Source organism: Vulpes lagopus, chromosome 13 (assembly GCF_018345385.1).
Source record: "Vulpes lagopus strain Blue_001 chromosome 13, ASM1834538v1, whole genome shotgun sequence".
Taxonomy (NCBI): domain Eukaryota; kingdom Metazoa; phylum Chordata; class Mammalia; order Carnivora; family Canidae; genus Vulpes; species Vulpes lagopus.
Genome location: NC_054836.1, coordinates 27,073,711 through 27,097,191, shown reverse-complemented (window position 1 = coordinate 27,097,191; position 23,481 = coordinate 27,073,711). Strand labels below are relative to the sequence as shown.

Here is a 23,481-nt window from a genome sequence, read left to right as displayed (position 1 = left end):
TTTGTAGCCTATGCTTACATGTAAAATTCACATGTAAAACTTCTAGATAGAAAATGTTTTAAAGCAATGTTATTTATTTAAAATACATTGGTCAATTAAGATTTCTATTTCTTCTTGTGTTAATTTTGACACTTTACATTTTCTAGAAATATATCCATTTGCTTTGAATTTCAAACTATAGACATTAATTTATTTAAAATATTATCTTTGATTTTTCAAATATTTATGTAACTGTTGGAATCAAGAACTATATATTCCCTAGAGTCCCATCATCTCTCAATCTCTGTATTTGATTCTAAGATTAAAGAACAACAGTGTGGCTAAAATAAATCTAAATACATGTCAAATCAATTTACTATTCTTCAAAAATTAGGCAACCTCGTCCAGTTAGGGCCTAGATATCCTGAAGCTTGTAGACGTTTGGATGGTCTCTATGGTTTATTTTATTTTATTATTTTATTTTATTTTATTCTTGGTCTCTATGGTTTAGATGGTGAGCTCATAACTCCGATTGCTTGGATTCAGATACCAGCTCAGCACTGAGTACAAACTACCTTGTCCAAGTTTCTTATCCCTTCCATACCTAAGTTTTCCCTTCTTAAAAATAGGGACACCTGGGTGGCTCAGCGGTTGAGCATCTGCCTTCAGTTCAGGATGTGATCCCAGGGTTCCAGGTTTGAGTCCTCCATTGGGGTCCTACATGGAGCCTGCTTCTCCTCCCTGCCTGTGTCTCTGCCTTGCTCTCTGTGTCTCTCATGAATAAATAAACAAAAATCTTTAAAAAAATAAAAGAAAATGGAAATGATAATAATAGGGCCTCTCACAAATGATTGTTGTGAGATAAAACTGGAAATGCATATGAAAACATGTACACAGTATATGCCACACACAAAATATTCAAAAGTAATCTGCTTATTTGCAATTTAACCAAATATGAATATACAACTTTGTATTTGACATTTTTTCTTTCATCCAATGTTATTATGAAAAACTTTCCAATAACTCCAAATTTTTCTAAATTATAACTTTTAGTAACTTCTAAAGATTATCAGATATTTTTTTTTTTTACCATATATTGGAATTGTGTAGTTTCTACTCCTTTAATTTTGAAGGTGAACCTATTATTGGAATAGGAGTACAAAAAATAAAACCACATGTATATTATATACATACATAAACTATATATATAGTCATATGCAAACACAAAACATAAGGGAAAACACAAATGTATCATATATTCAATCATGAAAAGTCTAGGAATAAGAATTTTTTAAAATTCTGAAATACTCTTGACCAAGACATGACCAAATGCCATGATTACATCATGTTCCCTGAACAGTACATTAAACTTATGTTAAAAGTTAAGTTAGGGCAGCTCCGGTGGCCCAGCAGTTTAGTGCCGCCTTCAGCCCAGGGTGTGATCCTGGAGTCCCGGGATCGAGTCCCACATCTGGCTCCCTGCATGCAGCCTGCTTCTCCCTCTGCCTGTGTCTCTGTCTCTCATGAATAAATAAAATCTTAAAAAAAAAAAAGAAAGTTAATGTTCAACTGATTTTTAATTTTACATGGAAAAATATGTGAGAATTGATAAGAAAATTCTGGAAAAAAATATTTAGTGAAGACCTGTCATAGCAGAAGTTAAAGGGAAAAATAATTATCATGATAAAAGAAGCATGTTACAGATAAATGAATAAATAAGTAGATTAGATAGAAAGCTAAGAAATAAGAATTTATGTATAATAAATATGATATTTTGAATCAATATGGATTATAGAAAAAAATCATATTGAGAAATATGGCTATCATTTTGGGGAAGGATTCATATTTCTACATCATATGACAACACAAAATATGTTTCACATGGACTAAAAAGATATAAGGAGACAATACAAAACTGCCAAATTATTACAATACAGCATATGTGAATGATATTTAACATCAGGTTAGAAAGGACTTCCTAAGAAGGAAATAAAGGAGGAAAATAAATGATACATTTGCAACCCATGTGAAAGCAAAAATATTCTCCATCTGCAAACTATGAAAAAAATGTGTAGTTCAGCAGACATTGATGCAAATAAAATAAATATGAAATTCTGCTCTTCCACTCTGGGCTCAGAACCGTTTTTTGGTGACATGGCTAACCGTACCAAGAAGATCAGAATCGTAGGTAAATACCGAACCCGTTATGGTGCCTCCCTCAGGTAAATAGTGAAGATGATTGAAATTAGCCAGCATGCCAAGTACACCTGCTCCTTCTGTGGCAAGACCAAGATGAAAAGGCAAACTGTGGGCATCTGGCATTGTGGCTCCTGCATGAAGACGGTAGCTGGTGGCACCTGGACGTACAACAGCACTTCTGCTGTCACAGTAAAGTCTGCCATCAGACGACTAAAGGAGTTGAAAGACCAGTAGAAGCTCCACCATTTGAAACATTGGTAGCCTCTAATAAATGGGTTAATTTATGTAATAAATTTTTTTTTAAAAACATGAAATTCCCATAAGATATATAAACAGGTTAAAAATACATAGAAAGGTGCTCAACCTCACTAGTAATCACAAATACACAAATTTTCAGAAAATGAGATAAAATTTTCATACATCAGATTGGAAGCAATTTGTTTTTCAATGAAAGATTAACACTTAAAAAAAGAAAGATTAACATTCAGTGCTAAGGAATGGGAAAATAGATACTCTTACATTGTTTTAGAGAATGCAATTTTTTTAAAGATTGTGTTTATTTATTTGACAGAGAGAGAGCGAGCGAGAGAGAGAGAGAGAGCACAAGCAATAGGAACCACAGGCAGAGATTGGGAGAAGCAGACTCCCTGCTGAGCAGAGAGCCCGATGAGGGGCTGGATCCCAGGTCTGTGATATCATGACCTGAGCTGAAGGTAGCTGTCCAACTGGCTGAGCCACCAAGTGCCCCTAAAGAATATAATTTGTTAATATCTTAACATTTTTTAAAATGTAGAATTCATTTGACCCAGAAATTCCACTTTTAGAAATCTCTCCTACAGAAATAGTGACAAGTACAGATAAAGAACAATATGCATAGAAATGTGTTTATTGACATATTATTTGAATAGGTGCATTTTAAAACAACTAAAATTATTTAAGTGGAAAATGGCATATTAACACCATGAGGTTATTATTAATTTTATGAGATAAATCTATGCATACTTACCTGAAAGTTGATCATAATCTATTCATGTAAAAGCAAGCCACATATAAGTGTGCTCTCCATTTAAGTTGAAATGTGTGTGGGTTATATTTGTGTGTGAATAAGAATAGGCATTAATTGAGAATTTTACTCTCTGGCAAGAATTCTTTCAAGCACTTTATATTAACTCATTTAATCGACACACCAGTTCTATCATATCAAATGTCAACACTTGAGAGACAAAACTGAGCAGCCAAGAAACCTGCCAGAGGCTACACAGCTAGAACTGGCTGGGTAGAAAACTGAATCTAGTTGGCTCTAAAGCTTGTGCTCATAAGCACTAACATGGAGAGAGGTGGATAGATGGATGAACAGAGATAGACAGATGGGAAGACAGATAGGTGATGCATGAATATGTCTGTATCAACTCAAATATTTGAAAAGAATATGCATCAAATTTTTTAAATGTTGCGACCACTAAACATGGATTTCCATGAGTCAAAAATAGCCATTCACTCCTTAAATAATAAAATGTTTGTCAAAATGGAGAGCAAGAAAGATACGGTTATGTACAAGAACAAGTAAGATATGGTTATCCCCTATAATTTCACAAATAAAAGTAAAAGTTAAAATCATGGCATACTTTCAAAGATTCTAAAACAACATGGAATTTGTTCATGTCCAACAAGTCTGGATTTCCTAGAGGGAAGGATGGGATTTTTGGAAATTCTATATTGTTTACAGCCCCACACACCCAGTGAAAAGACATATATTCTATAGGCGATAAATTACAAATTAAAAGGTAGAGTTTGGGGAGCCTGGGTGGCTCAGAGGTTGAGGGTCTGCATGTGTTTCTAATGAATAAATAAATACAATCTTTAAAAAAAGAAAGACTATTCATTTTCACAGGTCTTAGTACTTAGTGCTATCAATTTAATTAATGCAAATTCAATGGGTATGAAATTGTATTGCATTTGTTCTTTTGTTTTTAAAGATTTTATTTATCTATTCATGAGAGACAGAGACAGAGACAGAGACATAGAGGGAGAAGCAGGTTCCCTGCGGGGGTCCCATTTCAGGACTCATCCTGGGATGCCAGGATTATTCCCTGAGCTCAAACACTGAGGCATTCAGGTGCCCCTATATTTCTTTTTAAGATTTTATGTATTTATTTCAGAGAGAGAGAAAAAAATAGAGCAGTAAGGAGGAGTAGAGGGAGAGAGAGAAGCAGACTATCCACTGAAAAGGAAGCCTGATGCAAAGTTTGATCCCAGGACAGCAGGATCATGAACTGACCCAAAAGCAGACACTCAACTGATTGAGCCACCCAGGCACCCCAGTATTTGATTTTAATTTCCATTTCTTGGCTAACAGTGAAGTTGAACACATTTTTAAAATATTTTTTGGCTGTCTTAGGTATTCTATAACTTTTATTTTAATATATATTTATCTTTTGTATGGTTTCTTTTTCTTATATTTCTTTAATCATTGTGTATATTAGGAGTATTAATTCGTTTTCTCATATATGAGTTACAAATAATTTGTCCCCGCCTATTGGTGGTTGTGTGTAGATTTTTTTTAAGTGGGCCTTTCCAAATTGACAAAATCCTCTCATATTGTCTTCTAACCATTTTATAGCTTTGCTTTTGCTCTTTAGATATTTAATCTACATATAAAGTACTTTGGCATAGGGCAGCTGTAAAAATATAGCTTTATATATATTGAGTAGCCAATTTCCTCAGTGAAATACCTGTGAAGTCAGAGCTAGAAAATGAGAGATGGATAAGACTTTAAGTATTATTTGGTCCATAGTCCCATATTTCTATTCAGATGACTGTCTCCAAAAAAGAAAACCAAATAATTTACCCTAGCCTAGGGTGATATGATTTTAAGCCTTGAAGGTCGGTCTGAAATTGCATCAGCTGGCTAGACCATCTCTTGCCATGATATTTCCTGCCACATGGGTCTGTATTAAGGAATTTGGCTGGTACTCTTTTCATGTTTAGCTTCCTCTTTTAAATATTTTTGCCCTTAAAAAAATTTTTTTTTGCCCTTGCTTGAAATCATAGGTTTCAAAGCAGTATTCCAGATAGATAGGAATGATTTTCTGCACCCTTTTTCTTTTTAAAAAATATATATATTTTCAAAGCTCTAAAAGAGTTTCTTCAATTTTTGGTCTGGCTCAACCCTTCTGAAAATAATAAAGTTTATGATTCTATCTATAAATGTCTACCAGACACAAAGATGTCCAGCCCCCCCACCCCATGAATACAGGACGTTTAATATTTCTATGCTGGTCAAACAGAACATAGGTGGGGAGTACATAGGGGAGGAGGGGGAGGGCCCCCTGCCTCTTAGGAGGGGTGGCTTGTGAAGGGGTGTATGTGGGGAGGGGATTCTTCAGAAATAGTCCAAGGAGTCCTCAGCAAAGGGGCCTGGCCTAGGGTATCATGAGCACCCAACATGCCCAGTCCTTGGCCTAAGTTGGGGTTCCCCATAGGGGGTCTGTGGAGTCTCACTTTTTTTTCCAGCTCTTTTTGCTGGAATCCACACTCCCAGCATGATGGGGGACTTGGTCCTAGTGAGGGGTCTGCGGAGCCCCCAGGAAGCAGCCCAGGGTTGGGTCTCGAGCTCAAGGCCCACAACTGGAGGAGATGGAAACCCCTTGGGATGCTGAGGGCAGCACACCTCTTTCCCTTTGTTTTGCAAGCCAGGCTCAAGTAGGAAAACATGTAATTTGATTCCTAAACTACATATATACATCTTTTTTAAAAGATTTTTTATTTATCTATTTATGAGAGACACAAAGAGAGAAGCAGAGACATAGAGGGAGAAGCAGGCTCCCTGCAGGGCGCCCAATGTGGGCCTTGATCCTAGGACTCCCCAGAGCCAAAGGCAGATGCTCAACCACTGAGTCACCCAGGCATCCCATCTCTCTGCCTATGTCTTTGCCTCTCTGTCTCTCATGAATAAGTAAAAAAACAAAAAACAAACAAAAAAACAGTACAGTATTTTGCTTCAGTAGGAATCTGGAAGGAAATGAATAAGCTATATATAAAATTTAAATTACTGAGGAAATTTTCCCTGTGAGGGGACAAGTATTAAATAAATGCCAGCCTAATGCAGCAAGTGGAGCTAAGAAAACAAGGAACTGTTATAGAATGTGTACTCCTTTTCCTAGGAGATAATTCAGAACTAATACAGCAAAGAATAGAGATAAATGTATGGTTTTGAAAACACTATTCAGAAAGTAAATATATATACATATATGTAAATTATATAAGCCTTCAAATAAAGAAAAAGATTAACTGAATAAGCAAATAACAAGATACGGTACAAGGGAATAATAGAATGTCATTAAATGAATTGGGAGACAAAGACATGATTTACAAAACTGAAAGCTGTTTTTTTTCCCCTAAATATCAGTAAGCCAGACATACATTTAAAAAAAATGGTCTGGGGAAAAAAAAATGGTCTGGGAAATGGGAATAAAGCACAGAATGAGATAGGTGAAATTACTTATGCTGTAAGTAACAATTTAACAGTGCATTAGAAAACCAAGTTGGACAAATAACATAAAAACGTAGAGTGACAAAATTAGTAAAAGATGGTAAAGCAACTTAAATAAATTAATGGCCACTAAATATATCTTATTACTAGTTGGGAGCTTTCTGTCTTAGAAAGCACCAGACAAGGAGAACTGTATAGATAATTCCTACCACATATTCAAGGAACCATGCTAATTTCTAGTTTATACAAGTTGAACCAAAACATAAGAAAAGAGAAAAAAATGCCAAACTATTGTTATGGCACATTTTATGAGGCCACATTTTATTTCTACTGGCCTTATATTCTCAAGAAGATTTTCGCCTTGAAAAACCAGTATGCAAGGACCTTTTTCCTAATTCCATTTCTATTTCAATTTTCTATTTGAATGTGAAAGGTCTTCCATTATATTCTGTGATAATGAAAATCAAAATTAATCCCTTATGATTTCTTGCTATGAAATAAAAGCAATTTACAAACCAAACCTATAATATAGAAATTAAGGAGAACAAAACCATTGATTTTTATTACACTACAAAAAATTAATGTGGACTTTTTCCCTTATTAATTTTTGATTTATTGTTATTGATGTATAATTAACACAGTGTTATTAATTTCAGGTGTGCAACATAATTGTTTTTTCAAAGGTTAAAGAAATAGTATGTTCCTATAATTACAGAAACCTTTTTTTTGTATCAATTCTTCCTACTTATTCTACTCATTCTAGAAAACACATTTTTCTGGTCTAAAGGATATGTTAATGACATATAATTATATCATTAACAACACTTTAATTTGCTTAGCAAATGTTTAGCTATTTAATTGATACGGGTTGAAAGAACTGATTTTGAAGTCATCTCTGTGAATCACGTTGTGGTTAATAGTTCAGGCTTTGCAGTTAAGAAACCTGGATTTTATTTCCACTAGTTTCCCCTTAGAAGCTATGTGTCCTTTAGCAAGTTATGTAAATGTTCTTAGCCTCCACACCTCTAAAATGGTAATAATATCTTCAAGAATTTTTGTAAGAATTAAATCAGATAACTAATATAAAGAGAATGTAAAATATTTCATTAATGACTTGTTATACTCTGCTAAATTGATAATAGTTTTCATACCATGAGTTAATAAAGTTTATTATAGGGATCCCTGGGTGGCGCAGCCGTTTGGCGCCTGCCTTTGGCCCAGGGCGCAATCCTGGAGACCCGGGATCGAATCCCACATCGGGCTCCCGGTGCATGGAGCCTGCTTCTCCCTCTGCCTGTGTCTCTGCCTCTCTCTCTGTGTGACTATCATAAATAATAAAAAATAAAAAAAAAATTTAAAAAAAAATAAAGTTTATTATAAAAAATATTTGTTACTTTTTCTTTTTTTCAATGTACCTACTGGAAATTTTTGAATTACTTACGTGACTGGTATTTTATTTCTATTGGATGGTGATAATCTAGAGAATATGGCCTATTTACTGTTAACTAAGGCCCAGACTCTGTTAAGATACATGTTAACTGGTATATTTAGCTGTAGTAGGAATATAAATGATTTCTCTCAGGTAGAAAATATAACCTACAGTTTATGAATTTATAGCCCTGAAGGACGGCAAACAGTTTTGTAAATAAGCTAGGAATCTTATTACAACATTTTTAAAAACATGTGCATAAGTATTCAGAATCTTAAAATGATCTTTTAACCAGCTTTGTCATCTTTGTGATGCTCTCATTAAAAATTAGTAAGCCTCTAATGATTTAATAGATGTAGTTTAGAAGAGATCACTCCCATTAACAGTACACATGAAAGTCCTTTTAGACTTTCCAAAACTATATTTTGATAGGAAAAAAGTTCTCATTATGCTTAAAGTCTTTGAATTAATTTGGCTTTTACAAAAGATCTTTCTTTTTTGAATTAGTTGCAGAATGTTTTTTTTTAATCAAGCTATGACATAATTTAACATTGTTCTAAAAGTCACTTTACAATTCACAAACTTGCAAAAGATATACAACCAGGAGTTTATGGTGTGACCTTTATCCATTGCCTACAAGGATGTGAACACAGTATCATAGAGATTTATGTTAATTAGACTACTTCCCTCATGCATCTTTGAGCAGTTAATCATTAGTGTTCTCAGCAAGCCTTAACGCTAAGCCTGTGTTTGCCTGGCAATGATGAAAAGACGTAGCAATCATTGAAATGCATGCATTTTCCCTAAAAGCTTCATTTTTGACCTCAAGGGATAGTATTTCCATTTCAAGTACAATGTATAAGAATCTTAAGATTTCAACGTTCCTGACAGAGGCAAAGCAGTGTAAGTGCATACTATTCCACAAAGATATTAATTTAGAAATCAGTTCATTTCTACCTATTTTAAGGTAGAAGAGAAATGGTACATAGAATATATACATACTCTAGAACTCTTCAACTGCTGTTGGATAACTTCAGCTTCATTGGCTCCTGTGAGTAGGAATCAGTCATCTATGCCTTACGTAGCTCTCAGATTATTGCAGTGAAGTCATTCATTCAATGAAGTTTTAATGGGCATCTACTATATATATCAGCTATTCCACTTAGCACTGGGGCACAGCAGTGAACACTAACAAAATCTGGGGCTTTCCTGTTAGTAGGGGGACCCTAATAGCTGAAGAAGAGTAAGCGAAGACAGTAGTGGATGAGCTCAGTCAAATAACCAGGAAGAGGGAGCAAAAGACCATGTGAGATATTGAAAGAACTTTGGCTTAAGATGTAAGAGACATTGGAGTGTTTTGAGCAGAAAAAATGACATATTAGGAATTGCATTTTACAAGTCAAACAACTCTACTATTCTGTTTTAAGGGAAGGGTGGGCCTCCAAGAGACCTCCTGACAGGAGGCTATGGCAATAATTCAGGCAAGAGATAATGAAGATTTTGACCACGTATTCACTACACATGGTGCAGAATAGTTGAGGTTATAGTAAATAGTAAAATGTGAAGTAGAAAGCATAAGATTTGTTTATATGTGGTGTAAAATATAGAGAAAGACTCCGTTTTAGTTTTATTTCTTGCCTGAGCAGGTGGGAGAATAGAATTGCTCTTTAATGAGATAGGCAAGACTATAGACTATGGGAGTATAGGGCGGAATAACAGGCTCAGTTTTGAGCACGGTAAGTTTGGGAGGACTATTAGACGTCATGGGAAGGTGTCTAATAGTCTGGAGTTGAGAAGAGATACCAGGGCTAGGGATATACATTAGGAAGTCTTAGGCATGTGGATGACATTTATTTTATTTTATTTTTTAGAGTTTATTTAAATTTAAGTTAATTAACATATGGTGTATAATTAGTTTCAAGAGTAGAATTTAGTGATTCATCAGCTGCATATAACACCCAGTGCTCATTACATCAAGTACCGTCCTTAATGCCCATCACTTAGTTATCCCCCCACCCCCCAAGGCATGTGGATGAGATCATCAAGGGCTCATATAGATAGGAAAGAGATTGGGGCCAAGAAATGAGCCCTGGAGCATTCCTGCCTTGCTACTCAAGTCCTGAGTAAATTTACCTATCTGATGTATTTAATCCAATATCTGCTACATCTGTTTTTCTAAAGAATACATTTTCTTTTCATGGACTATCTATTACAATTCCAGGGAACTTGAATTATGCAGAACATCCTTGGGGAAATGATGTAACTCATTGCCTCATCTTTCCACTTAATGTTGCTTATGTAAACAAAGCTATTAAATCCTTATTTTACTTCATTCCAATTAGTTTCCATAGTGAAATTGTAAAGGAGATAGGATAATTCATTTGATAAAAATGTGAGTGGCATGAAGTTCTTTTCATTTTTTATTTAAAATGAAAATTATCAAATCTTGGTCAGAAACAAAGACATTTCAGGGTTTTTTTCTTTCCCACCAAATTTTTAAGCAAAATTTTAGAAAATGATTTTAATATGCTAAAAGACTGTCCCTTCTGTGCCACCAGAACTATAAATTCTCTGATCATCTCTCTTGATGATCTTCAAGAAGGACATGTTTTGCCTCAGTTGGAGATCTTCTCTTTTAGTATGTTTGAATGTGTCAAATAAACTTCAAAGATATATTGGGAAAAAACTGAAAAATAAAGATTCAGATTCTGGGACACCTGGGTGGCTCAGGGGTTGAGCATCGGCCTTCAGCTGAGGGCGTGGTCCTAAAGTCCCAGGATGGAGTCCTACATCAGGCTCTCCTTGAGGAGTTTGCTTCTCCCTCTGCCTGTGTCTCCGTCTCTCTCTCTGTGTCTCTCATGAATAAATAAAATTTTAAAAATATTTTAAAAAGTTCATATTTTGATTCAATATGACATAGATATGCAAGGTAAATTTGTATTGTTTCAGCCCATGCCACCTTGCAAATATGAACACAAAGTTTATACATCAAACTTTTGAGTTTTTGTGGAAATAATACTGTTATAGATCATTTTCATCCCAAGATTTCTAAAATAAAACCTACTTCTAGGAACAACTTAACTTTAGAAAAACATCACTGTGCACAAATTAATCTCCATTTTTTTTATAATATCCCACTAGAAAAGTGCCCAATTTATGTGAGATACTTCAATTCTATTTGCTACATTGTTCTCTATTTTTTATGTCAAAATTTTTTATCTTTAACCAACTATAGGTCCCCAAAAGATATAATATTCATACTTTAAAAGAATATATGCTATTTAACAGAAAGTTCTTATTAATATGAAGAATGCTAACAAAATTCACAGTGCCTGTCTTAGAGAAGCTTGGTGGTCAAATTTAGTAAGCATTATTCTTACTTACCTGCATCTTCTTAGCTTAACCTGAGACTAGAGCATCTCTTTAACTTTGAGAATTAATGGAAAGTACAACTTTTATCAGCTTTCCACTCAAAGGTACAAGACCTAACTTTCACAAATCCCAAGTGTGATAACAGCATTCTCATCTATGTTGCAACAAAGCAATTTCAAGTTAGGCAACTTTAGTTTGAAAACCTTATAGTTTTAGAACTTTCTTATGACTTTAGGAAAGTGCCTATTTCTGTAGAATCCAGAATGATACCGAAATCCATAGATGCTCTCCTAAGGAAATGCACAGAAGATGAATCTTCCTCACTCAGGAGAAATTTCAGGAAGCCCTATGATGTTTCAGTCCATCAGCTATCTAAACAATCAGAAGAGAAATGTGAGACCAGAATTTCCTAAATCAGGTTCTATAAATGAGGGAAGTTTACCTGGTATGTCATTCTCAGGACCAGAAAAACTTGACTGCAAATGCTAGACTTCATCTGTTCCCTCCTCTTATTTTATTATAAGGCTATTCATTTAAAACCAAGCTCATAATGGCATGATAATAAGAGGAAAAGCCGAACATGACAACTATCATAGGAAATGAGAACTATATTGTGTTAGCCATATAAATTTATTTTTGGCTATTTATCAGCAAGTATGCATATGCCATTGCGATCTGAAGCTCATTGTGTTTTGGTTCCTCATGGTGAATAAATGTTGTGAACATTAAGTTCCTAATGAGGACTTCAGCTTCCTAGTTCATAAAATTAGAACCATGATGATGAGGATGATGAGGAGGAGGAGGGGGGAGAAGAGGAGGAGGATACTGAAGTAAACATTGTGGCTTCAGGAGGGAACTGAGTGAAGCCATTGCTATGAGTGATTGTACATTGTGGAGTTTGATTTGTAAAAGATGACTGAACAATGCCAAAGTCAAGGACTCCTAAATATGTCATGTCTCACACAGTTAAAGATCTCCCTTCCTTTAGCAGCAGTAGGGTTGAAGGTCCTAAGGAATGTTACAATAGACCATTTTATGTCCAATTTCCAGTGATCTATGTCAATGCTTCACAAATGCGCCTCAACTATTTTCTTCTATTTGCTTATTAAGCAAAGTTTTTTTTAAGTACCATGCCCCAGGCACTCACCTATAAAATAAAATGAGGCAAGAGCCTGGCTCTGAGGTTGATTATTACCTAGCTGGGGAAAGAGGTAGACATCTATAAGTGTGCAATAAAAACTATGCTAGAGGTATGCTCTGGGTGGTGTCCCCCCGCCGCCCGGATGGATGAGGGGTATTCATATAAAATAGGTAGGTAAGAAAGGCTGAGGAGGGATGTTCGTAGACAGACTCCCAAGAAATGGCTTGAAGGCATTTGAGGAGTTTGAAAAGAGAGTGCTCCAGGCTTCTCATTTAGGTGAGCAAGATAGGGGCTCAGTGAGGCAAGGAATACAAGTGTTAACAGCAGGTAGAAGTGGGATCTTTCCTGTTGTCTTGAAATGAGGCAAAATCCCAAAGCTGAAAACACAAGGAGAGAAGCTGCTAAAAGACATATTTCCACAGGGTTTTCTAAAAAGTAGATGGGCCAGACCTGTTACTCTCACCCTCTACTCCACCCAAATTCGGTAAGTACATGATTAATACTCTGGAGGCATTTTTTTCTTTAATTAGGCATCATTACCCTTGGAGGGAAGCACTGCAGAGTACCCATCCATTCTGGTTCCTATGAGAAAGGAAAGATGGTGATCCCTGCAAAGCCAATTTAAAAATTCTCAGAATAATCATTATAGAGAATACAGATGGTGGTGCCTACAAGAGGAGGAAGCTGGCAGATGTGGATGTCTTCTTGCTGAGCTGCCGAAAATGCAGAGACCATGGTGGTATCCCTCAGCAGAAGGTAGTATGGCAGTTCCTGGTGGAGGAGTGGTTTCATCTATATCTCCAACGTTTCAGAGGGTGTGCATTTGATCATAGAGAAAGGTCTAGAGATTAAAAGATGGGTAGCTCACAGTGTCAAGGCGAGGAGAAAGGAAACTATGGGACCATCCACATGCTCACTATTTGGTGAGCTGTATGGAGTGTTCCACGAACACAGTGGAGTCATAAGAAAGCTCAGCTCCAGCTATCTCGTGGGTAGTCCTACCAAGAAGGCTGTCCACATGGGACTTGGGTCTACCTGTGAGAGGCAGTAGGACAGACTGCTGAGGGAGGGAGACTGGACATTAGTCCTCACTAAAGGACTGTGCAGAATGAGATGAACAAAATGGGCAGGACAAAGAGGGATGAACAAAATGGACTTCACAAGCAAGTCACTGTTCGGCCATCTGCCACACAGGCAATGGCCTTGTCTGATTATGGCGATCTTTTCTACCTGATGTTTTGGTCCCTGTTCCCCCTTTTTGCTTCTCCCGCTTCTCCTTTAGGCACCAGCACTTTGGAGATAAAAGGCAGACAAAGAAGCAATGGAGGGTCATGGGAAGAAGATGTAGAGAGAGGAAAGAAAGGAGACAATGTTTCTTTCCTTCCTGTGAACCCTGGAGCCCCAGGGCAAACTTTTGTTGAGGAGAGCAGAAGTTTTTAGGTTAAAGTTTTAATTCAGAACAGATGAGGCCTTTTTACTTATTTATTTATGAAATGTAAAGCAATTACAAGAAAACTTCCAGTTTTTAATTTTTCATTAAAGTTTTACCTCTATGAAGCATAGTGTGCCTATATTAAATTATGTTTCTATGAAATATCACAAAGGGAATGCATCTGCATTACTACCACCTGGTCAAGACTTACTACCTTTCCAGGACCTGGAAACTCCTCATTGTACTCCTTCCCTTCAAACCAAAGGGCACCAACTCTTTGATTCCTTGCACAGACAAGTGTTTTCTTCTATCAAATGGAATAACTATCTGTAATATATATATGCACACACACACACACCATATAATAAATATCTATCATATATACACTATATAACAGGTATACTATGTAATATGTATTGTATATAATGTGTCTGTACTCTCTTTTTTTTCTCATTAGTATATTTGTAAGACTCATACATGTAGTTGCAATTTTCTTTGCCATATGGTAATCCATTGGGTAAATAGATCACACTATATCCATTTTACTACCTATTGGCATTAGGCTTGTTTATAGTTTGAAGATTATAACAATAATTTTGCTATGAATACTCCTGTACATATCTAATAGTGCATGTGTATATACTGTGTATATGTCTTAGGTAAATATACTAGGAATGAAATGTTGTTTCATATGTTATATACACATTCAACCTTAGAATATACTGCCTAATAGTTTTCCAAGGTATTCATCTCTATCTACTTTCCTCAAGAAGTATAGAGGAGTCTAGTTGCTTCATATTTTTACCAATGCTTCATCTTTTCTTTTTTATTTGAGCTCCTCTGGTAGGTGTACAATGGTATTCCACTGTGTTTCTGACGCATTTTCCTGACAACTCAGAAGATGAGCACATTTTTGTAAGTTTGGTCATTGGATAGTCTCTTCTGTGAAACCCCCATTAATTTTTCTTGAGTTGCTTGTCTATTTCATATTTATTTACATGAGTTCTGTGGCTGGCTTTTCACTCCCAAATTGTGTCTTTTGGTGAATGGAAGTTTAGAGTTTTAATACATAGAAAATTTTTATAAAAATTTTTCTATATGGATACTCCCTTTTTTGGGTCCTGTTTAAGATATCATCTATTTTCCTGAATTTATTTAGAAGTATTATTTTCCTCTCACATTTGAATCTACAATCCACACAAATTGATTTCTTTATGGATGGTAGAGGTAAGAATCATATATGCTTTTTATCCTAGCCTGAGCTTTCTCATGGGTGAATGTGAATTTAAATTACAGAAATGACATTGCTGGTATAAATGAAGTGATTGAAAAGCTGTGGGATCTCCCAAAGATGTTCTCAAACTTAGGAGAGAAAGATCTAACACAGCACACTTGAACGTCATGTTTGAGAAAAATAAAGCCATTTTGCTAGAACTATCACAAGGTTCAATTTGCTAAGTATATCAAATATTTTTTAAAGGAACAAAATAAGAGGAAACTATGATTTCAGATTAAAATATTTTTATTTTGAGAAGCCTGATATTAATTTAGATTTGCTCTCGAAGTTAAGTGAAGATACTTCCCAGTGGGAGCAGCTCGGAAGGGTGAGGTTCTGGAGGAGGCTGGAGGCCCTTAATTCATAATGCTGCAGTCAGCAAGAGTCTGTGATTTTCTGCAATCCATTTAAGTAACTTGGTGATGGACTGCCCTGTCATTTTCTTTGTGACTGGAGCCTGTGTTTGGATATAAGATAGCAATTAGGATGGAACCCCTAATTACTAAGCTCAAGTACAAATCATCTATCTAGGAGAAGCCCCTGCTATTGCTGTGGTGATCACCACTTCGCTGCATAGCAGGATCTTTGCAATTTGAAACAATCACTTTGTAAACTTTGTAAGAATAAGTCTACAACCTATGTCATTCATACCAAGCACTTGCAACATAAAATAATTTTTTTCCATTTTGTCCAGTTTACTGGACACCAATCTCCTCTTTACATATTCATCTATAGTCTGTTCCTCTCAGATAGCTGTCTACTGACTATTAACTCTCTGGTTCCCCTCATTACATAAGTCCATAAGCAGAGCCTCTCTCTCTCTCCTCTTCCCACCCCCCAGCCCTCTTTTCTTCTCTTTATTTTCAGTCAACTTTTGACTTGACTAGTCCCTAGATACTTTTTTTGTAGATGTAAGATGTAGAGATTTTTTTTGTATTGTTTTGTTTTAAGATTTATTTATTTATTTATTCATTCATTCATTCATTCATGAGAGACACACAGAGTGGCAGAGACATAGGCAAAGGGAGAAGCAGGCTCCCTCTGGGGAGCCTGATGCAGGACTCAATCCCAGGATCACGACCCGAGCTGAAGGCCGATGCTCAACCACTGAGCCACCCAGGCACCCCAAGATGTAGAGTTTTTAAATTTTTATTTCTAAAACACCTAGTAATCTAGTAATCACTGTCAGTGCTATGTCCCACGTGTTTTACAAAGTTTTGACTTCTCTCAACAACTCAATGAAATGGATGTTACTATTATTGTCATTTTACAGATGAGAAAACTGAGCCATAGTCATTAAGTAACTTTCTATGGTTATACAAAGCCCTATCTCTATATTATCATTAACAATAATAATCAATGCTAAGTCAATCCAGAAGATATGAGAGATTTTACCAGCAGCTTATATATAATACCCTTTCACTTAGCTCTCTTAAAACCTAAGAAAGATTGATTCAGAAATTGTAAGCAAATCATTCAAGATTACGTTTATAGGTGATTTGGTTAAGATTTGAAGCCATTTTGACCGAATCCAAAACTCAAACTCTATTCACTATGTTAATATGCCACCCCCCTTCCCACAGACCATTGACAAGCGCATAAAGAGAGGTAAGAAAAGCTATTAATTGACTCAGATGCCTCCACCTTGTCTGAATCTAAGGACAGTGCATATTATTCCCATTTTACAGCTGAAGAACTGAGGAAGAGTGTGATTGAGTAATCTGCCCAAGATCACGTGGCCAGGCTGAAATTCAAAGCCAGGCTTTCTGCCTTCTAAGGTCACTATACTACTATACTAACTGCCTTCTGGTGTCATAGTTTAGGCTTTCCCACAAGTAGTATTTGGCAAGGATTATAGTGAAAACATAGGGGGTCCCCAAGTGAAGGTAAAATGGTGACAAGGTAAGCATGTGACCAAGCGAGACAGGAAGGAAGTCAACAAATTGCAAGTCACTACTGGACAACTGGAGTTTGGCCCCCTGGGGGATTTCTGGGGAGCAGCAGTGCAGAACAATCACCCCCCTTATTACTTGAGGGCTGCTGCTGGGAGATGTGACCCCCAGCACTTCTGACTAGCTGTGGGCAGCTCCAGCAGCCACAGATAGCCCTGGGCAAGGACATACAGATGCTGACTCTTGGCAGGTTGGCATGTGTTCTAGAATGATGAAGTCTGAGGGGATCTGAGCAAAACCTGGAATTGTGATAAAGTCACTGATAGTTCTCCAAAATTCCATTGAATCTCGGAGAAATAATAATTTATCTGATCAAAGGACTGGATTCTCTCAGACTCCACTTAAAATGATTTAAGCATCATGCAAATACTTCATTTACAATTCTTATGATGGAGCTCCTATAGGATAAATTACACATTATTGAAAAAAGTCATTTGAGTACCAACTCTAACAAATTAATATAACAACAAATCTCGAAGGATTTGCCCACCTGTTCTTGCATGTTTGGGTAAACTTTTCTTCCACACGATCCATAAATGCACTGTACACATCTCGCCGCCTTCTGTGTCTCTTAAGGAAGATAACACAAAGGAAGTTAGCAAAAGCAGACATGTACTGACTTTAATTGTTGTTTGTCTTTTTAAAATTGCTATTTAATAATCTTTACTTTAAAAACTTGTTCCATATGCCAAATGCACATCTTGCTGTTTTTGAACATACAGGGATACAAAGGAGCCTTACTTATCCAGGGTAGAATTTGAGCCATGGTAAAAGGGTGTTTTCTCAAAATCTTTTGATGAGGGTATGACAAAGTGTTCTTGTCAGGTCTTCTTCCTGAATGCAGTTCACTCAATGGGCTGCTCCAAATGGGGTGAGAGTAAATTTTGGGGAAAATTCTTCACACTATTCAGGCTTCAATCCACCATACCAACTATCTTTGTAATAATAAAAGAAAATCCAAAATTCTGGATAATTCACTGTTTGCATTTTTAAGAAAAAAACAGAGATCTTTCTGCTCTACTTTTAGAGATAATATCTTTCCCTATTTATGCTAACAACAAATTAAAAACTCCTGCATTAAAGCAATCATTAATAACAGTGTTGGAGGGACTCCTGGGTGGCTTAGCGGTTGAGCATCTGCCTTTGGCCCAGGGCATGATCTCAGGATGCTGGATCGAGTCCCACATCAGGCTCCTTGTGGGGAGCCTGCTTCTCCCTCTGCCTGTATCTCTGCCTCTCTCTCTTTCTGTGTCTCTCAAGAATAAATAAATAAAATCTTAAAAAAAAAATTCATAAACCTTTAAAAAAAATAACAGTGTTTGAGACATTTCCCAACAGCTGAGGAAGAGAAAGTCAAGCTTACCGTGTATGAAGCGGATTTAATAGGCCACGGGGCTTTTAGTAAAATTAGCTTTGAATCCCAGGTGCATTCATGAGGCTTGTAGGTGATGAATCTTTCTGTACTGTTCTTCTGTTTATCATCTTTCGGTGAGTGGTGCCCATGTACTACAGATAGGGAGACAAATGAGAAACTTAGAAATTATATGGGTCTTTATTCATGATATTTCTCAGAATATACTTGGGGATCAGGGCCCAAGATAGATAAATTGATGACAATTTATAATGCAAATCCAAATAAAATTTTCCTTATCTTGCCCACCATTTCTACTGAAATTAATGTCAACCTTCAAACTTCAATTCAAATCCTACCTTTTATTTCCCTGGAAATTTCTTTTTAAACTTCTCAGTAGTATTTTGTGACTTGACTGGCATATTTTGCCTTCTACCTTAAATTTTACTTACACATTTCTTGAGATCGGAGACTGGATCTTATAAAGTATCCATGATATTTTTTTCCACAGTTACTTACACATAGTACACATAAGAAAAGTTGACATGTCCCATTTTAATTACACATATAGACAATATTTTTGTCAATATGACCCGTGCTAAAATGTGTATATTACTTACAAATAAATTAATTTAATTTTGTAATTATAAAACTACTTGATTGTCATTTTTAAAAGAAGAAAGTAAAATTCAACCATTATCCTATTACTCAGGGACAATCACTATTAATATCTTATTTTTTTTGTTTATAATTGATATAAAACTATAATATGTAAATATAGAATGCATGTATGCATGTATTATCATCCTTGTCAAAATAAGGAATGCTAGATAATTCACAGTTAACACTGGACAAACACTGTTCAAATAGCACCATGATAATAATTGTGTGTGTGTGTGTATTTCCACGTACCAGGTAACATGTACTATATATACATTATTAACAATGTGATCTACATATGTATAATGTATTTAATACTCACAATAACTCTATGACATAGATTCAATTATTATCATTCCCACCTACAGATAGATAGACCAAGAGATAGTTTAGGTAATTTGGGACAGTTTGCTTCCTGGTCTATACTCTTAAGCATTTATTCTATTGATTTTCTTTTTTTTTTTTTTAATTCTTTTTTTTTATTCTATTGATTTTCTATACAGAACACTTTGAGTTAAAAACTCAATCTCCAATAATATATTTAAAATTGTAGATAATGAAGCAAGTGGATTGTTCCCATTAATTAACTGGGCATTTAAAAAATTTACCATATTAGTAAAGATGATAAGTTAAAAAAATCATTTTAGTTGTTTGTTTTTACAAGTATCACTGTTTTTTAAAGATTATTTATTTATTTATTTATTTATTTATTTATTTAGAGAGAAAGCACAAGTGAAGGGAGGGACAGAAAGAGAAGAAAAGAGAATCTCATGCAGACTCTGCACTGAGCACAGAGCCCAACATGGGGCTCTATTCCACAGCCCTGAGATCATGACATGAGCTGAAATCAAGAGTGTGAGGCCCAACTGACTGAACTAACCCTAAGTATTACTATTAAGATAATGCAGAAAGTTTATTTTTTGTTATATTCATAACTTTATAATGACTTACCTGTACTTAAGTGTTTGGACTTAAATTTTAATCCAAAAGGATCCCTTTCACAAGCTGTCACGAAGTTTGGTAAATTACGTTGGTACTAGATATGTAAAGAGAAGATTTTACTATTACTAATAAGTATTGTTTACTACTGACATTGTATTTGTGATGTGATTTTTATAAGTATTGTTTATTTCACTGGCAAAATGCAATTGTGATGATTTTGTTATAGCATTTACAACTTGCAAATGAAAATTTGAAAGAATAATCTAATTCAAGATACTGTATAACCAATTCATTTTATAGTGGAATAGGGTACTTCAAATATCCTAGTGTGAATAAATGACGTAATATTTTTAACAGCATGAAACTAAAAGAATCCATTCAAAATTTGCATTTATTTTCAAATGAAATAGGGTTACATGTTATGTTTCTGGAGCTGAGTTTATTTCAAGGACATAAAAATATTTAACAAAGTTAAATAACTTACTGAGACTGGCATAGAATAATTATTGACTGTTTTCAGTAAGCTATACCACAAAGTGCTTTTTTTTAGATGGCTTAATTTTTTTTAGATGGCTTAAATTTTTTTTTAAAGATTTTATTTATTAATCGTGAGAGAGCCAGAGAGAAAGGCAGAGACACAGGCAGAGGGAGAAGCAGACTCCATGCAGGGAGCCTGATGTGGAACTCCATCCCGGAGTCCTGAGCCAAAGGCAGATGCTCAACCGCTGAGCCACCCAGGCATCCCTAGATGACTTAAATGAACTAATTTATATGAACTGAAATAGAATTTGTACACTTCCAGAAACTAATCTTAAAAAATCACAAATGTTTCTGCTTGAAAGCTGAATCAATGTGGCACGAAAGGATGAACTCAGGCGGAGGTTAGACAGTCCTCTTCTTTGTGAGTGATTCTAAATCCTGCTGAAGCAAACAGCAAAATATTAAAAGTCCCAAAGGAAACTCCAACACAAGATTTATCACCCTTTAATCAAATAAAATGTAGAGCCCCGTTCATTTAAAAAATTATACTGACATCTGGTGGTTGCACAATTTATATTGCACTGTCTCCAATACACTTTCTCATAAACACAAATTAATTCAGCTAAAATTAAAATATCCCCCATTCCTTGAACTTTACTCACTTAAGTTTTGTAATTGTAATTGTAACTAGAGAAATTCTTGAATAAACCAATGGCATATGCTATTTAATTGACTTCCTCTTGTCTCCAAAAGGTAATATATTTCATTTACTGAAAATAGAAGGGTTTGGATGCCCTAAATGAGTAAAGAAGTTTATGGATCAAGGCTTCTTGAATTTTGTAGCTTTTATCCTAAGACCTCCTAAGAGTTACCACTCATTGAATACCTCAGTATTCCAGATCCTGTTGTAAGTACTTTGTAAATAATCATCTCCTTCATTAGTTAAAAGAACCATATTAAATATGAAGTAGTGTTATTTCATGTTATAAATAAGAGACTTAATAATTTGTCCAAAATTATTAGAAATAAGAGGGCTAGGAGAGATAATCTAATCCAAGAGGTCACATTCCTAACTGCTTTCTTATATTTTCCAAGAAAAAATTTATTCTTTTTATAGCTTTTTTTTGGTATTATCAGTCCTATTGCTTTCCTCATTACTGAGCAAGAGTCCTATTTATGCATTAAATTATAGGCCTAAGTAAAGGATATATTCATTTTCTAGAGGAATTATATTTTGACCTCATTTGCATTTCCTTAAATATATACTCCTCACCACTACTTTAAATTATAAAACTAATTCTTGTTCACATATTGTTTAAATAATTAATCATTAGAAAGACTCGTTAAAGTAATATAATGCCCCCTTTGTCAATAAAAATAATGAATTTTTATTTATTTATCTGTTCATTCTATGAATTGATTTTATTACTTTTTAGATTGTAAACTGGCAATTGAAGTCTGTTTCCCAATCACATGTAAGTTCCAACTGTTCTAAAAACTAAGAAAGTCCATCCCAGAGTTATTCATTCCACCTGGCAGAGAAAACTGTATCATCAACATCAGCTGAAACATCAACCAAGATCTTACCTCTCTCCTCTGTCATTTGTTGCTAAATCTGAACTATACTGTTCCATCGGAAATAAAGATGTAAATTTATACATATTATATGCACATACCTTTTTTTGCCCATGTAATAGTCACACTTAAGAAATGAATAAAAATAATATATATTTTTCCTTATCTGTTTTATGTTATTTTGAGTCAAACACACTTCTGTACCTGTCGAAAATCATGTGGTTTTGGATTGAGGTATACACCATTTGGATATTTTCCACTCTTCACAAACATTAACTTTGCTTTATGTGAATCCAGATGTGGGAATGTAGTTGTAAAAGGAGGGGATTTGACCTTCTTGGAATGATTCCTTATGTTGGGCAGGTGAAGCATTTTTTCTGGAAAATTACTTTTTTCCCCCCTCCCTTGTTCTTCCTTACTAGTCCTTGATGATTTTTCTGGAAATCTCAAAGATTTATACAGTTTATAACTGAAATCAGGAGGCTTTATTTCCCATGCGTTGACTTTCATTTTAGATTGTGGTGGCTGTAGGACTTCTTTTTTTCCATTTGGAATTGAAGTCTTGTATGGGATACTGCATACTTTTCTGACATATCTGCTTCCGTTGCCTTTCTGGGAGTCCAGATACATTGGGCTGAGAGTGTTTTCACATGGAGCAATCTGCAACAGACATGGCAGTTGGTGTGATTTGCCACTATAGCAATGATAAATTGGATATTTTTTCTCCAGGCCAATGTAATCTCTGAAAGATTTATGAATCAGGAAAACAAAGCTCAGAAATGATGGGTGCATGTGTGTGGAATGGGAGGGAAGCGTCATGGCTGCTACGATCATCTATTCAGCACCCTGGTCCCAGCAGTCACTATGCTAGGGGCTAGGAATTCAAAGATAATTAACATGAAATCAATGTCCTTAAGTAATGGGGCTACTTGGGAGAAAGACATGAAAGAAAAAAAAAAAACAAAAACAAACAAACAAAAAACCCTGTATAATGTGATAGATATTACAATAGTGCTGTGAGAAACAGGGAGAGTGATGGGCTAACTCTATCAGGAAAACAGAAGTGATGTCACAAGAAAAGTCATTTGGACCAATCTTGAAGGATAAGTAAAAATGTTCCAGGCTGCTAAGGAAGTAAACAACATTTCACCAAGGCACAAAAGGTATGTAGAATTTATTAAAAGCTATTTCTAGGATACCT

At 35.4% G+C, this 23,481-nt stretch overlaps 1 protein-coding gene and 1 pseudogene across 1 annotated transcript; one reads left to right on the top strand and one right to left on the bottom strand.

Annotated features, from left to right (window-relative positions):
• The first annotated feature begins 2,133 nt into the window (after positions 1–2,133).
• LOC121475142 lies at positions 2,134–2,412 on the top strand (annotated as a pseudogene).
• Positions 2,413–15,642: 13,230 nt separating this feature from the next.
• LOC121474531 (uncharacterized LOC102725191 homolog) lies at positions 15,643–22,817 on the bottom strand. Its single transcript, XM_041727463.1, has 5 exons — positions 22,485–22,817; positions 20,235–20,319; positions 18,636–18,778; positions 17,763–17,842; positions 15,643–15,777 (listed from the first exon to the last, which is right to left on the bottom strand). Exons 1-5 carry the CDS (start codon positions 22,788–22,790, stop codon positions 15,756–15,758), a joined length of 636 nt encoding a protein of 211 aa, XP_041583397.1. The 5' UTR covers positions 22,791–22,817; the 3' UTR covers positions 15,643–15,755.
• Positions 22,818–23,481: the final 664 nt, after the last annotated feature.